General features: G+C 37.0%; 1 protein-coding gene across 9 annotated transcripts in view; it reads right to left on the bottom strand.

The window, feature by feature from the left end:
* The window catches only part of SYNE2 (spectrin repeat containing nuclear envelope protein 2), a 325,236-nt gene that overhangs the window by 179,735 nt on the left and 128,588 nt on the right, over positions 1 to 16,913 (bottom strand). For all 9 annotated transcript variants that reach the window (XM_070796701.1, XM_070796700.1, XM_019969038.2 and 6 more), the window contains 8 exons: positions 16,141 to 16,298; positions 15,030 to 15,177; positions 13,614 to 14,221; positions 11,003 to 11,182; positions 8,905 to 9,055; positions 1,891 to 2,049; positions 1,094 to 1,255; positions 102 to 203 (listed from right to left, as the gene is read on the bottom strand). In XM_070796701.1, coding sequence (XP_070652802.1) covers positions 102 to 203; positions 1,094 to 1,255; positions 1,891 to 2,049; positions 8,905 to 9,055; positions 11,003 to 11,182; positions 13,614 to 14,221; positions 15,030 to 15,177; positions 16,141 to 16,298 — 1,668 coding nt within the window. The remainder of the gene's footprint in view (positions 1 to 101; positions 204 to 1,093; positions 1,256 to 1,890; positions 2,050 to 8,904; positions 9,056 to 11,002; positions 11,183 to 13,613; positions 14,222 to 15,029; positions 15,178 to 16,140; positions 16,299 to 16,913) is intronic.

The following is a 16,913-nucleotide window of genomic DNA, read 5'->3' as shown; positions in this document are numbered from 1 at the left end:
ACCCTGTTTTTATTTTAAGTTTTAGAATTCTGGTTTATAAATATTACTATAGAGGATAGAGAGCATTTTTAATTGCAACTTTTAAACAAAAATTCTCTTACCTGTAATTCAAGAGGTATTTCACCGCTTTGAAGCAGGAATTGTATTTTAGCCACTCTTTTAGAAAATTCTGAAGGTTTTTGTTCATGGACTTGTAACTCTTCCTAAAACACACAATGCCAATAGAAAATATATTTTTATTTTATACCTTATTTTCTGGTACCCGTGATTGGTACTGAAAATATTTAGCAACTAAAAGAGCTTTGAATTTTCCCAAATCACTTGATTTTTGACAGAGTCCTGGGAGATACAAAACTAAGTGTCTTCATGAGTCAGGCATATGTTATAACTTATGAGTGAAACATTTTGGCAATAACACATTTGGAAAGTCTTTTCCAAAAGTATAAAAATGGATATGTGAACTTAAAAGTGAATAAAGGGACCAAAATTAGAGAAAAAAAGATTTGAAGCATCAGACTTGGTATACTGTAAAGTCATCATACATGCATACATACATTTTTATATTACATTGAACCACATATAACTGCACAACTCTCTTCCTCTCTTCCTCTGAGCCCATCCAAGTGCCTATTCATAAAAACTTTTCTCTTAATAAAGAGACAGCTACCTGTTTCACTATTTTATGTCTCCTTGTTGAAATTCTTTTCCAAAAAACACAAGAGCCAGAGCGTAGCTTCTAGTCACTAATTGCTGGTGGTCTAGTAGTTAAGATACAGTGCTCTCACTACTATAGCACAGGTTCATTCCCAGCCAGAGAACTAAGATCCTGCTTCAGGCTGCCACACACTTGACCCATCCCCGAGGTCACTTTTATCTATGAACCTCCAGGTTGTCTGTGAACCCACATTAACACCTGCTAACATCTTCCTGGACTACCACAAAGAAGACAATGGAATTCAGGTCTCCCTCGAGGAACAATGAAAGAAATGAAGGGTTTCTTTGTGATTTCTCTATCCGTCTTCAAGAAAGCAAACTTGATAATAAAATGCCAATGTCTATAATAAGGACATATGTTCTATTTCTGTTCAATTACCTTCAGTTTTTCTCTTTCCTCTTCAGTCAGTTGATGTAATTCCAATTTTTGAAGGACCTTTTCAGTCCACTCATCAATTCCATTTTTTAAGTCAAAAAGTTTGTCCCATAAAGCTAGAGCTCGACCAAGATTTTCATAGTAGTCCTCTGTCTTCTCATTTATCTACCACAATTTAAAAATAAAAATAATACATTGAATGGTGAAAAGTATAAGAACAACTGTTTCAAACACAACTTTAAGATAAAATTTTAGATTACCTTTACTTGCTAAATTATTTGCTTTATTTATCAACAAAAATTTTGCTTTAATATACCATAGTTTCATTATTCTACAAAAATAACTTAGCTGATTTGGTGCAGTTTATAAACAACTGAAAGAAATAGTCTTTCTCATTTCTAAACCACAATAATAAAAGAAGCTTTCAAAAATCCAGCTCAAAATATACAAATTCTTATTTTGTAATTCATGAAATATCATTACTACTCAACCAAAAATTAGTAAATAAATACAAAGCTGAACATCAATAACTTACATGGATGAGTAATATATTAACTAGTTTATTTTAAATAAGTTGAGTATGTACTTGTAGATCTAAAAGAGTATGGACCCGTTTCTTAGTAGTACCTAACTCTGGGGTAAAGTTAAATCCTAAGTCATAAATTTTATATTATTTGAACATTTTTTTATAATAAGCACTTTTGAATTTTATAATTAGATAACAACATTAAAGATGCAAACGAAAAGATCAATTTAATTGTTATAAAGCAGAATTTCTAGTCAATCAAATTATCACTTACATCAAGCCATCTATCCACAATAATATTAGCTTCTTTCTCAAAAGGAGGCTCTTCAAAGGTTCTCATTTTATTCAGATGAAACTGCAGATTTTTGCAGATCTGGTTAATCTTGTCTACAACTTCTAAGTGTTCATTAAATTCTTCTTTAACAACTTCAATCTGTAAAAGTGATATGAAACATATTTTGATATACTGACACAAACTGGTAAGACTTATTGTTCCACTTTCTCAACGAGAAATTCTTAGAATCCTAAACTTCTGGTTTAATAATAATCCTACCACCAAATTCCTCGTCCCGCTCTGCATGATGAAATATTTATAATAGTCTAAAACTATGTTTCTAGTCAAATGAAATTATATTCTATCAAAAAAGTCACCTCTATTCAGTGGTATGAAAAATGACAGCTCCTAGACTGCTTCAACAGGAACCGTTTTTGTAATTTTGAAGAACCTAAGTGCTCATCTGATTAAAACAGACAAAGCTCTAAAACATCAATAATATGACTTCTAGTTTAATCTTTCATGATTTTAACTCCCATATCATTTCTAACATAGAAAGTGAAACACTATCAAAAGGCCAACGATTTTAAACTACAAAATAAAATTTGAGTGTTGAGTAATGCAATTCTAATGTTTCCACTCAATTTACTAATCTTACACAAGCATTTTTAATGATTATATAAAACTTGAAAATAGTGATTTCTCATAAATAAAAAACTAAAAATTATATCCCTATGGGGGATACGACTTCCATTTCTGGGAATATGCAGTGAACATAATTTTCCTTATTTCCATTAAGTACAACTAAAAACCCTGGACACTACCTACAAAACAGACTTAAGAAAACTAAAAAGTGAGGCGCTCAAGGAGGGAGCATGGCTGGGGGTATCAGCTCCTGAAGCCAGCCTGGTGATCAGTTCCCTGAATTTTCCTTTTCCCTTGCATATCCCAGAGTGTGTGCTGGAGAAGTCAGAACCTGGCAATATCCACGTGTACAGACCCAGAAAAGCCTTTTCTCTTCAGCCAAAGAACCAGGAATAGGACAACACAGTAAAACAGAAAACTTTTAGGAAATACCACTGGAGCAAAAAACCTTAGAAAACACGTGGCCCTAACCCCCTCCTGTACCAGCAAAGCTTAAGTGTAGAGCCTAGATCACCACCATCTCAAGGTAGTAACAGGAGCCCCACTCTTCCCCAGCCAGGAAAAAGAAGGCCAAGTAGAGCTCAGACTTTCATTCCTGCTGAGCAGTGACATACACACACACACACTCATGATGTCAGGGATGGCCAAATAGGGAGCTGTAAGGAGGATTCAGGGAGGTAGCAGTGGAGACCTTGTAGAAAGTGAGAATGCCCACCCTCAACCAGTAACAAGGAAGCCTCTATCTTGGGTGCCATGAAATTGTCTTTATTTGTGGACAAAATGATTATCTATGTCAGAGAGCCCAAGGAATCTACAAAAACAACCCTAGGACTGATATGTTGGTTCAGGAAGGTCACAGGATACAAGATAAACATATAAAAATAGAGTACATTTCTCAGTTGTAATATATAGTGAAACTGTATGTAACTTTGTTTTGTATTTTCCAAGTCTCCTGTAAATGTGTAATACTTTCATAATTTAAAAAAGAAAAAAGGAAAAAATCCAAAACTCAGGGAAAAAGACATGCACAATATTCAGAGAAAACTCGAATTCAAAAGGATACATGTATCCCAATATTCATTGCAGCACTATTTACAATAGCCAAGACATAGAAGCAGCCTAAATGTCCATCAACAGAGGAATGGATTAAGAAGATGTGGTACCTATATACAATGGAATATTACTCAGCCATAAAAAATGAAATAATGCCATTTGCAGCAACAAGATGGACCTAGAAATTATCCTATAAGTGAAGTAAGCCAACAGAAAGACAAATCTCATGATATTACTTGTATGTGGAATCTAAAAAAAAATGATACAAATGAACTTATGTACAAGATAGAAACAGACTCATAGACATAGTGAACAAACTTAGGGTCACCAAAGGGGAAGGGGAACAGGGAGGGATAAGTTAGGAGTCAGGGATTCGCAGATACACACTGCTATATAGCATAACCACTAGATAACCAACAAGGTCCTACTGCACAGCACAGGGAACTATACTCAGCATCTTACAATAACCTATAATGGAAAAGACTCTGAAAAAAAATTTTAAATCTACTGTGTTTCTTTATACTAACAATGGATACATGGACACTAAAATTTTTAACATAATACCATCCACAATTACTCAAAATAGGTGTAAATCTAACAAAACATATATAGTGATTATATGCCGAAAACTATAAAATACCAATTAAAAAAATCAAAGAAGATCTAGATAAATGCAGACACATACTAAGTTCATGGATCAGAAGACAACATAGCAAAAATATCAATTTTCCTGAAACCGATGGACAAGTTTAATACAATTATTACCAAATCCTAGCAGCATTTTTTGTAGATATAGACAGGATTATTCTAAAATGTATATGGAATAATAAAGGAACTATAATAGCTAAGACATTTGAAAAAAAGAAGAAGAAAGTGGGAAGTTTACTTGATTTTAAAACTTATCATGTAGGTACAGTAATAAAGATTATATCAATTGGCAGAGGGACAGATACACAGATCAATAGATCAAAGTGAAGCCAACAAATAACTGATTTCTCACTAAGATGAAAAAGCAATTTAAGGGAGAAATGGGAATCTTTTCAACATATGGTGCTGGAGCAACTGGACATTTACAAACAAAAACAGGAACCTTGACCCAAATTTCATCCCTTATACAAAAACTGATTCAAAATGGATGATGAACTTAAATGTCAATCATAACACCATAAAACTTTTAGAAAAAGAAATAAGAGAAAATCTTCGGGATCTTGTGCCAGGCAAACAATTCTGAAACTTTGACACCAAAAGTACAATCTATGAAAGGAAAAACCAATAAACCAACCTTTACCAAAATTTTAATCTTTTGTTTGCAAAGACCCTGTTAGGGAGATGAAAAGGCAAGCTACAGTTTGGGAGAAAATATTTGCAAACCATATATCTGACAAATGACCAGTGTGTAGAATGTGTGTGTGTGTATGTATGTGTGTATATATATACATATGTGTGTGTGTGTGTGTGTATCTCTCTCAAAACTTGACAGTAAAAAAAAAAAATCTAATTAGAAAATGAGCAAAAGGTATGAAAAGAGATTTCTGCAAAGATGACATTCAGATGGCAAATAAGCACAAGAAAAGCTGATCGATACCACTAACAATTAGGAAAATGCCAATGAAAACCACAGAGTGATACCACTACATGTGTATCATAATGAATAAAACAAAAAGACATCTAATGCTGGCAAAGATGTGCAGAAACTGGATCCCTCATACATTGCTGGTGGGAATGTAAAATGGTACAGCCACTCTGGAAAACAGTTTGAAAAATTAATATACAACCCAGCAACTATACTCCAGGCCATTTATCCCTGACAAATAAAAAGACAACACACACACACACCGTATACCAATATTTATAGCAGCTTTATTTATAACAGCCCAAAACTAGAAACAATCCAGATGTCCAGAAGACCATTAAACCGTCGGTGGTACATTCATACCATGGAATCCTACCCAGCAAGAAAACAGAACAAACTATCAATGCATGGAAGAGCCTGGATGAATGTCCAGAAAACTATGCTGAATGAAAATAACCAATCCCTAAAGGTTATGCTTTAGGTATAAAGCATACTAGGCAGTATCCTTGCCTGGAGAATCCCATGGACAGAGGAGCCTAGTAGGCTATAGTCCACGGGTTGCGAAGAGTTGGACACGACTGAGCGACTTCACTTTCACCCACTCCAGTATTCTTGGGCTTCCCTTGTGGCTCACCTGGTAAAGAATCTGCCTATAATGTGGGAGACCTGGGTTCAATCCCTGGGTTGGGAAGATACCCTGGAGAAGAGAAAGGCTATCCACTCCATTATTCTGGCCTGGAGAATGCCATGGACTATATAGTCCATGGGGTTGCAGAGTCAGACATGACTGAGCAACTTTCACTCAAAGGTTATGCACTGTATGATTTCATTTATATAACACTTTTTGCAATGACAAAAGTACAGAAATGAAGAACATACCAGTGGTTGTGAGGAGGTGGGAGCAAGAGGGAAATGGTAGGGCTATAAGATGACCACACCAGGTATCATGTGGTGATGGAAGTGTTCTTTCTCTTGATTGCATCATTGTCTGCAACCTGACTACAATATTGTACTACAGTTACACCAGACATTACTACAGAGGAAACTGAGTAAAGGGTACACAGGGTCTCTCTGTAGTATGTCTTATAACTGTATGTGAATCTACAATTATCTCACATTAAAAGTTCAATTTAAAAAATGAAGTTTACTTAAATGTTTTAAATAAAAAACAAAATTGGGCTGTCTCTGTCTCCTGACCTGAAGTTGACTCATACTTTGGCAGAGCAGAGAAGTAGACTCTGGTGTTTTTTTTCTACCCATTCAGGACACTTGTTCAATTAAATGGAAATATATATATATGAATATACATATATATGTATGTATCTTGTTCTTTATTACATTCAAAGAGCTTTGTTGTTACACTGATGCAAGCTACTGGTGGGTGATGAGAAAAGCAAGAGCAGGAGAGGACACCTCTAGTATTGACAGGAGCTGCAGGTTTTGTCCTATAATGAATGGAAGGAGTAAATAAAGGAAACCAGATACCCCCTGACATTTCCCAGACTTTAATAGTCCCCCGACATTCTAGCCTTCTAGTCTTACTTTTGCACTTCTGCCTTTCATTAAAGAGAGTGGAAATTCAGCACCATACCCTAGATAAACATCCAGGTTTCTATGGTTCTTAAGGACAAAAGTTCTCAGTGGTATCATATTTCAGCCACTGGTGCAAAGTATCATGAAAATACATATGCCAGAAGTTGATTGTTTCTCAAGACCATACCTAAGTCATCACAAAATTAACAGAGAGTTACATTAACAGCTGGTACCACAATTTGCTTTTTCCAGACAGGTTAAAAAAAAAAAAAAGCATTAGAGAAAATGATTAAACACAAGTGTACTTCTATATCTCCCATGCAAAATGATATATTATTTCAGCAAATATACAAAAATACCATGCTAGATATAAGATTCTCAATCTAATAGTAAAAACCTGGACATTTATACATTTCTTAAATATAATCAGTTGTTTCATTAATTTCAAGATATTCTTGTGAGTAAATATTTAGATTTGAGAAAGAGGTATAAAGCTAGCCATTTTTTACTTCTACAATTCACATTTCAAATACGTCTTCAGGTAAGACAATATTATGGTTGAAACACAACTTTGTAGTCAGACAGGCTGAGCTTAAATAATAATTCTATCACTTATTAGCCATATAATCTTTGGAAAGTTATTTAACCCCTATCCTTACTTTATTTCTTTGTTTACAGAGAAAGTTGCTAACCTGTCCAGCCAAGCCGGGCGTGGGGGGTTGGGGGGTGGGTAAGGTTACGCCATCACAGTGGGCCTGGCACAAAACAAGAATAGCTGCAAGTCAAGAGGGATTTGCTCTCTGGTCAGTTTGAAAGGCAGGGACTCAGGATCTGTGAGTATCTAAGGCAGAGACCTGGATCCTGAAACAAGAGCGCAGGCTGGAAAATGTGCTAGGGGCAGAGTAGAAAAGTAGCTGTATGAACTGGGACGTGTTTTAGGCAAAGACTAAATTGTCTGTAAGAATCTGGTCAACAGGCATACCTCAGAAACATTGCAGGTTTGGGTCCAGACCATGGAAGTAAGGGAAGTATTGCAATAACACAAGTCACGTGAATATTTTAGTTTCCAGATACATTTAAACATTTTGTTTAAACAAATAAAAAAAATAAAAAAATAAAAATTTTGTTTACATTACACTGCAGTCCATGAAGTGTGCAATAGCATTATGTCTTAAACAATGTACATACCTTAATTTAAAAATACTTCACTGCTAAAAAAAAACTCTGACCATTCTCTGAACCTTTAGCGAACCATAACCTCTGCTGGTGAAGGGTTTGAAATACTGAGAATTACCAAAATGTGACACAGGGACACAAAGAGAAATCGCTGTTGGAAAAATGGTATCGATAGACTTGCTCGACAAAGGGTCGCCACAAACTTCAAATTTGTAAAAGACACAATAAAGCAAAGTCTAATAAAACAAAGTATGTCTGTATATAAGCTTCATTAATGTTGCTCTCAGTCATTGGAAAGTTTAATAAAATTGCCTTCTAACAGCCAGGTGTATCAAGTAGATGATATTTCACACATGCCTCTGACACTCTGACAGCACTTTAGTATACAGTACTCAGAAAACCAAGAGGAGGTGTAATTTTCTGGTGTATAAGAATACAGTGTAACATATTCTTTTCTAAGCATTCCATTCTTCTGCCACTCTGGTTGATAACCACATAAAATCATAGAAAATAATGACATCTAGTGTCCAAAAGTGTAATTCTTCTTAGACTATAAAGTTGTGATTGGCAAGGCTATGAATATAGATGGAGCAACTTGGAGATAAGCTCACACATCTTTACAGAAAACAAAGAAATAAAAAGATAATTTTTTCTTTATCCACTAAGAACCGATTTTAGGGATTTTCCTAGTACCCTCTTTCTCTTAAGTCTGTGGTGAAGTCAGGTTCTTCTTAGGTGGAAAGTCAGCGCACAGACTGTTCCAATCTTTCAGCAAAGGCAAGCTCAGACTCCAAGAGAACCATACCACCAATATCAAAACCCAAACAGATGCAACCCAGTATTAACTTGGGGACCAATTTTTTTTCAAGCCCTGGGGATAAATTCAATAAATTCTTGTATACCTGGTAAAACAGAGTCACTAATAACTACTTCTAAACTACATTTTGAAAATGATTCCACTGATAACCTTCTCTCTATTGTCAGGCTTGCAATCGAGGCCACTGTGTAAAGTTTCCTTTGGAATCTGGACTCACCTCTGCTATCCTTTTCTTCAAGTTCTCCTTTCCCATGTAGGAAGCCTGGACAGAGAGGACATTCTCTTCTTTTTGAATCAATGCTGTCAGGACACTTTTAAAATTCTGATACTGTTTTAAGAGCTCCAAAACTCTTTCACATTGGTCAAGGCTATGAAAAAAATAACACAGCTAAATTTCTGAAAGTTACAAAACCATTCTTTCTCTTTGTCGTATGCTATAAAAATAACCTAATAAATTATAGAAGGATTTTTCCTCTAGACAAGGTTTATAATATTGTTTTACAATTTAACCCACAAATGATGGTATATGTAATTATTTGACAAATGGATGGCCTAAATAATGACTGGATTACTATTTTCACCAGGTCAATATTAAAAAGTTACCAGATGTAAGCTCTAGACAGAAACACAGGATTCATAACCTTAAGGAATCAGCACCTCGATTTCATCATTAACTAAAAAATATCTTGGAAAATGAGCCTCTTTAGCATTATTTTTGGATATTGTTTCAGTGTTAATTCAATACAATTCAATTATGTCTATTTCAACTCATTATAGATTTTAGCCATTTAAAAAAAAAAAACTTAAGTAGAATAGACGATGCGGCAGTTAAAAGACAGCTGGTTTCTATTTATGGCTGGGTAAAATTAGTCATGTGACCTTACATAAGTTACTTCAGGCTCTGTGGACCTCACTTCTTTCCTCTGTAAAATCTAAGAGTGGACTAGATCAAACACCACAGACGGCTTCATCTTGGATACTGTATACTCAGGTTCCAGCCGGAAGCAGAAGGTATACTCAGATGGAGTTCTATGGCGGAAGGACCACTGAGGGCAGAGTTAAGGGAGACCACAAGGGAGCTGAGGCACCTGGAGACTAACCTTTCCAATAACAGATGTGCCACCTGGCCTCCAGAGGAGAGAGGGAAAGTGCCCTGAGCCAAAGAGGGAGCCAACAAGAGCAGTCAGAACCTCTGCTGAAAAGGACGGGGTTAAGACCACCTTGTCTTCTCTCTCTTCTTGCTCACGAATCTCCTACTAGTCTCTCCCTCCTCCTAACCCAACTGGAACCCTTGGCTTGAGTGATATGGTCCCTGGAATGGTCAGCCCTCCCAGCTACTCCCACCCTCAGGCAGAAAGTAAAGGGAGAAGACAAGGATGAAGACTGTCCAGCTGCACTGCCAACCAGGATTGGTGAGTACTGACTGCTACAAAATTAAGAAAACTCTGAGCCTTGTCCAGGCTCTGTAGGAAAGATGGTGGTAATTGACTGACAACACCTGTCAATCAAGTAGAGGTGTGGTAGAATAATGCCCCCAACTCCCAAAGACATCGACGTCCTCATCCCTGGATCCTGCGAACACCTTATATACACAGCAAAAGGAACTCTGCAGATGTGACTAAATTAAGGAACTTAAAATAGGGACATTTTCCTGGATTATCTGAATGGGTGCAGCATAATGACAAGGCCCTTATAAGAAAGAGACAGGAGGGTCAGAGTCAGAAGAAGATGTGATAACAAAAGCAGAGATGAAAGAAAGACAGAGATTGAGATCTGAAGATGCTCCTCTGCTGGCCTTAAAAATGGAAGGGGACACAAGCCAAGGAAGATAACAGGCGGCCTCCAGAAAAGGGAATAGGCAAGGAAGTGGATTCTCTCCTAGAGATTCCGGCAAGGAACGCAGCTTGATTTTAGGTCTTCCAACCCCCAGACTGTACGATAAGTTTATGCTGCCTCTCAGCTACTACATTTGTGGCCATTTATTACAGAAGCAACAGAAAACTAATACAAATGGGGCAATAGTGATTATAAACACACTATCTATATTTGTCCTGTCTCTTAGATAACCTTTTAAATTCATTTGCCTATAACCTAGGATTCCAGGTCTTGCCCCAGACATTGGCCTAGTGAGCTTAGTGTGAAACTCTTAAGTTGGCCTCTCCTTGAGGCCCAAGGGACTGTGTTATTAACATACAAATTCCAAAAAGTTAACTGTGCCACAGACAATCTTTCAGATTTGGGAGGGGTTTGGTTTTTTTATTATTATTATTCTCTATTTTAAAACTTTAGCTGGTGGAGGAATGTTTTTTCCTTACCATTCTGTGACCAAGGTTTTTACATTCTCCCACAAGACTGCTGTGTCCTGGCACCTTTGACTCAGGGCTTTGTCTCTGCCATCTTTGAATTGCGGAAGAGAATTCACCATTTCTTGCAAGTGTTTCTTCTCTTCTTCATATTCATCTAGGTCCTTATCCAGTCTGATTAACGATTTTCTCCTTGAACATGAGAGAGAAAAGTTTAATTGCCAAGTATCAATATTGGCCAATTTTGATTCAATACAATTATGGGTAATTCGTGGAGCACACTAACTTTAATTTGCCCTCGTGAGATTTATGCCAAGATCACAGATTCCTATGACAGAGTTCAGGAGGTTCTGCATTTCCAGAACTAGTTTGTGTTTTAAATAGAACAGACATACAAAACCATGAGCAGTAACATTTCTCAGTGATGAATACACTTATAAAGGGTGTATATATGCATATGAGAAAAAAGAAATAATATGTGTGCATGGGTGGGATAGAAAGGATGATATGGAGAGAGGAAAAGAGACAGATGGCAGAACACTGCAAACCCCTCAGGCAGGGCACGAGGGGGTAAAAAGAAAGGGGAATGCAAATGTGTATGAAAAGCCCCCGGAAACAAAGAAGAGTCATTTGAACTAAGGGTTTTAACGTAAAAATTAACCCTGGCAGGGCTAACTCCATTTGCTTAGGTCTAAATTGCTTTTATCAGATACTCTCTCTATCTCTACTTCCTCTCTTCCAGTTCTCTACTGAATCCACTCCAATAAGGCGCTCACTCCTCCAAGACTGCTTGTCAAGCTACCCAGTAACTTTCACATTGCTAATCTCATGTCCCAGTCTCCATCATCTCCTTCCTTCAACAGTAGGCAGCATATAACACAGCTAATCGCTTCTCCTCATTGAAAGGCGTTTTCACTTGACCTCCAGGATTCTCTTGACTTCCCTCCAAAATCATCGCAGATAGTGACTGCAGCCATGAAATTAAAAGACACTTGCTCCTTGGAAGAAAAGCTATGACAAACATAGACAGGATTACTTTGCGACATGCATACGCAATCCTAGAGACATTACTTTGTCAGCAAAGGTCCATATAGCTAAAGCTATGGTTTTCCCAGTAGTCACGTATGGATGTGAGAGTTGGACATAAAGAAAGCTGAGCACCAAAGAATTGATGCTTTTGAAGTGTGGTTTGGAGAGGACTCTTGAGAGTCCCTTGAATTGCAAGGAGGTCAAACCAGTCAATTCTAAAGGAAATCAATCTTGAATATACACTGGAAGCACCGATGCTGAAGTTGAAGTTCCAATACTTTGGCCACCTGATGTGAAAAGCTGACTGATGCTGCTAAAGATTGAAGGTAGGAGGAGAAGGGGACAACAAAGGATGAGATGGTTGGATGGCATCACCAATTCGATGGACATGAGTTTGACCAAGCTCCAAGAGATGGTGAAAGCCTTCTCTGTAAAACTGCCTAATGACCACTTTTGAATTGCAACCACCTCCTCCTTCTCTGCTTAACTTTTCCCCATAGCCTTTATCATCAGTGCACATACTGTATATCTTCTTCTTTCCACTAGATAATAAGCTCTACAAAGGGCAAGAATTTTTGTCTGTTTTGTTAACTGCTATATCCCCAGGACCTAAAACAGTGCCTGGCTTGTTCTATTGATAACTCAGTTAAAAAGTAAAGCAACTTACCATCTATCAACATGTAGTTTTCACTTATAAATTAATATTTATTACTAATTTATTTATAAATCTATAGTAAATGCATTAACAATCAATAACTAAATCAGTTCCATGCCTTATTAAGAATTGGAGCACTGCAGAAACAGATGTCTCATTGAGACGAGAGCTCAGGGAGATTTCAGAGGGAAGAGCTTAATCAGCTAAAGAGCCCTGGGAGAGCACTGAGCCTGAGGGATTAGAGGTGGACAGAAGAAAAGCCAGGAAAAGGGAGAGGTTTAGAAGGGGGAGGGGAGCTCCACCAAAGTAACTCTTTTGCTAGCTTTTGCTAACATTTTCATTTTCAGGATCTGAATGCCAGAATTAGAGCAGCAGCACTCACAGCAGCTGCCAACGGAGCTGACTTTGGAGACTCTCCAAATTCAACACGAACTTTAGTTTACCTATTAAACTCAGTCCCCTGCATTCCCACTCAGTCCCCAAGCAATGAAGAAGAAGTCAGGCCAAGGTGGCCTGTGCATCTTCCACTTGTCTCTCATCAAATGTGTGTAGTTTCCCAGGACTTCTCCCCATCAAGACAACTCCATAATAAATACACAGCAGTCAAGAGGCTTTTCAGCAACTCATGGATCTTATACGTATCTTATTTCACTCTTCCTTTGTCCAGAAGAATGAAAACTTTAAAGAAAAAAATTATTTACCTATTAAATTGAAAAAAAAAGAAAAAAATTACATAACACTTTGTAAAGGCATAATATCAACAAAAATGAAGTTTGTCTGAAAAGTCTACAAAAAAGAACACTGAACCCTGAATAGAGGAGGATGGAACCGTAGTTGAAAGACATAGGAAGCATTTATTTCACCTAATGGATACTTGGGGGGGAAAAAAAAAACAACAGAAAAATGTCATCTTGCATGGAGATGGATAAAAATACCTACCTTTGTTTTATTGCTGGAACAGTCGGATCCTTCAGGCCAATTTTACTGATTTGATTGTGCACATCTTGAATATTTTTCAGGAGTTCATCATTCTTAGAAACACAAGCCCCTAGTAATTTGTCTTCTTCAGTGACTTCCTCTTGCCCACCAGAACGTGTCTCAGATAAGTTTTTGGACAAAGCATCCAGAAGTTTTTCACAGGAGGTGTTTTCACCCTGTTCACTGTCTTTAATGCTTATACCAAGCATCTTCAAATGCTCATCCAAATGTCTGGCCTTGTCTCTCATCCGATGAATTTCTCTCTCTTTATTTTCCACCGTCAAAGTATTTGCCAGTACCCCCTGTGAATCTGAGGCTGAATGGTCTGTAAGAAGCTCACTAGAGAGTTCAGCTGCTCTCAGAGAAGCCAAAAAATCTTCCAGAGCTTCGAGAGCATCTTTACTCTTCTGTACTCTGTGGTTCATCTCTTCCAGTTGAGTTCTGTGTTTCAGAATAATGTTCTGTGCTGCATGCAGGTCAAGGGGGTGCAATTCCTTTAATGCAAAGTTGCCTGACTGTCCCAAATTCTTACATGTTTCAATCTGTTTTACTACGGAATCTTGGATATTCTAAAATAAAAGTAATAAGAAAAGCTGAAAGACTGAGGTAGAAGAAAGACAGACTGTATAACAGAAACTAACCCAGAATTATGTCACTAGGTTTGATCTAGAAAACTGCTTCTCAATTTAACCAAGGTTGACAGTTTTGACAGCAGGAACATTTTAATTACATATGATCCAATGACCCAGGTGTTTTCTTATCTGATAGCCTTCCTGATGTTTTGGTCTCCAAAAGAAAAGAGGTATATCAAATTATTGATGCAAGGAAAATAATTACAGATTGATCTGCTGAGACACCTGTTTATAATTTGAAAAATAAAGCAAATATTTTCAATTTAAGATGAGACTGGGAATAAGTAAACTACAGAATATGATAATTTAAGTATATGAGTCTATACAGATATTTAGGATTTCAGTCACTGGAGAAGGCATTCATTACCAAGCCTTCATTTATTTAAAAGCTTTTTATTTGGTATTGGGATATAGCTGATTTATAATGCTGTGACGGTTTTAGCTGAACAGTGAAGGGACTCAACCATACAGGGATACCTGTATCCATTCTCCCCCAAACTCTTAGCAAGCCTTCATTTTTAATTCAAAGAAAATACATTCTTATTTACTCCAAGGTAACTACTTCTGAACTGGCGAGGAATTAAAGAGTTGAGAAATAAATAACAAGTCTATATTATTGAAGGTTTTTCTGTCATGGTTTATATTCGAAAGAAATACTACTGATGTTTAATAAAAATCCATAAACATATATAGGTCTCTGAAGAACTGATAATTCCATAAATATACTGTGAGAATTTATATTTACCCTCAGGTTTTGATAAATGTCATCAGCATCAGTGAGATGAAATTCCTGAATGGCCATTTCACGGAGGAGCAGGTCTGTGTCACAGAGAAGCAGTGACTCCTTCTCCATGGGTAACACCATCTTCAGTACAGTCTCTAAAGACTCCATTCTGAGTGAAAAATAAGCCAGACATTAGGGGAAAACACAGCAGAAAGTTATCCTATAAAACATATCAATGCCATTATTAACCAAGAACAGAAAACAATTATTTGATGAAAATACATACAATCAAATGCATAGATCATCCCATTAAAAGTCAAACCCAGTGATCCACAATGGCAAATGAGCTATTTGCTATATCCAAGTATTTTTGATAATTTAACTGACACTGCACTAGATAGAAAACTGGTGTAAAACAGACTAAGCTTTTCCCTCCCTTTTGACATATAAAATACTTGGATGTAACTGAACCTTGCCTTGGTGACAAAGAAACTCATATGAATACTAATTATTTGACTACTGAGAATATAATAGCCTTCAAAGACTAAGCTAATTAATAATTTGAAATTTGTGAATCTGAATCAGTAGAATGTAGATTCCGAGCCTCAGTTTCATCTGATGTCAAATGGGTAGATGTGCTGGAATATGTAAAGAAAAAACAATAGCACTCTCATTCTAGAAATGAGGAAATCAAGGCCCAGAAGTCGCGTGATGTGCCCAAATTCAGCCTCAAGGGGAGACAGTGGGAAGCTCAGCCTTTAGAACTCAACAAAACTTAAGTTCCACTTAAGTTTCTGGCTAGTGTGACCCGGTTTTAAGATTTAACCTCCTTCAGTAGCAGTTTCCTCATCAGCTTCTCTTATGGCTGCTGTGACAATTCAATAAAATAACATACTTTGTAAATATAATACTGCTAACTGCTGCTGCTAAGTCGCTTCAGTCGTGTCCGACTCTGTGCGACCCCATAGATGGCAGCCCACCAGGCTCCCCCGTCCCTGGGATTCTTCAGGCAAGAACACTGGAGTGGGTTGCCATTTCCTTCTCCAAAATATAATACTCACCTTGCTTAAAACAGCATTAACAAATTCAGCAAATTTAGTAAATGAATGGTTAATAGATCCCAGAATGATACCTGGACTTAAGAGTCATCTGAAGCTCTCTTTCTTTCTCCTTTAATTTGTCTCTTGCCTTAACTATAAAAGGCTTCTTAATGTCACTCTCAAGCTCTTCTAACTTCAATGAAGTGATTTCAAACTCTTTCCAGCAAGCATCAGTTTCATTTTTTAAGACCTGTGTGGAATACATAATTGATTAATGAATGGGTTAATAGGCACAATTATTCTATTCTTACAAAATGAAACATTCACAACTGTGGGCACAAGCAAGTTTCACATCTTCAAGTTTCACGTGAAAATACATTTGAAAAGATATCTTCCAACGATCTACAAGTAAACTGTCCTTCAGAGAACAATTACATTAATGTGCTCTCAGAGGATCCACTGAAAGAAGTCAAGGGAATCAGCAACATGACTTTCAAAGAATCCAAATCCCCTTCCTGAAGTGAGATACACAGAATACAACTCAGAAAGACACACAGAGAAGGAAGGACAGATATTCTATTAGCTATTCTAGTTTTATCTAGATAATCATTTTTCTCCTTAAACTAAAACTGAAGCAAAACAGAATCATTTCTGTCAAATAAGAAGTGAATAAAATTAATTTATGATTTATTATCAAACATCTAACTGCTACTGCTAAGTCACTTCAGTCGTGTCCGACTCTGTGCGACCCCATAGACGGCAGCCCACCAGGCTCCCCTGTCCCTGGGATTCTCCAGGCAAGAACACTAGAGTGGGTTGCCATTTCCTTCTCCAATGCATGAAAGTGAAAAGTGAAAGTGAAGTT

The sequence above is a fragment of the Bos indicus genome, chromosome 10 (genome assembly GCF_029378745.1).
Source record: "Bos indicus isolate NIAB-ARS_2022 breed Sahiwal x Tharparkar chromosome 10, NIAB-ARS_B.indTharparkar_mat_pri_1.0, whole genome shotgun sequence".
NCBI lineage: Eukaryota > Metazoa > Chordata > Mammalia > Artiodactyla > Bovidae > Bos > Bos indicus.
This window is presented reverse-complemented; position numbering and strand designations above follow the sequence as displayed.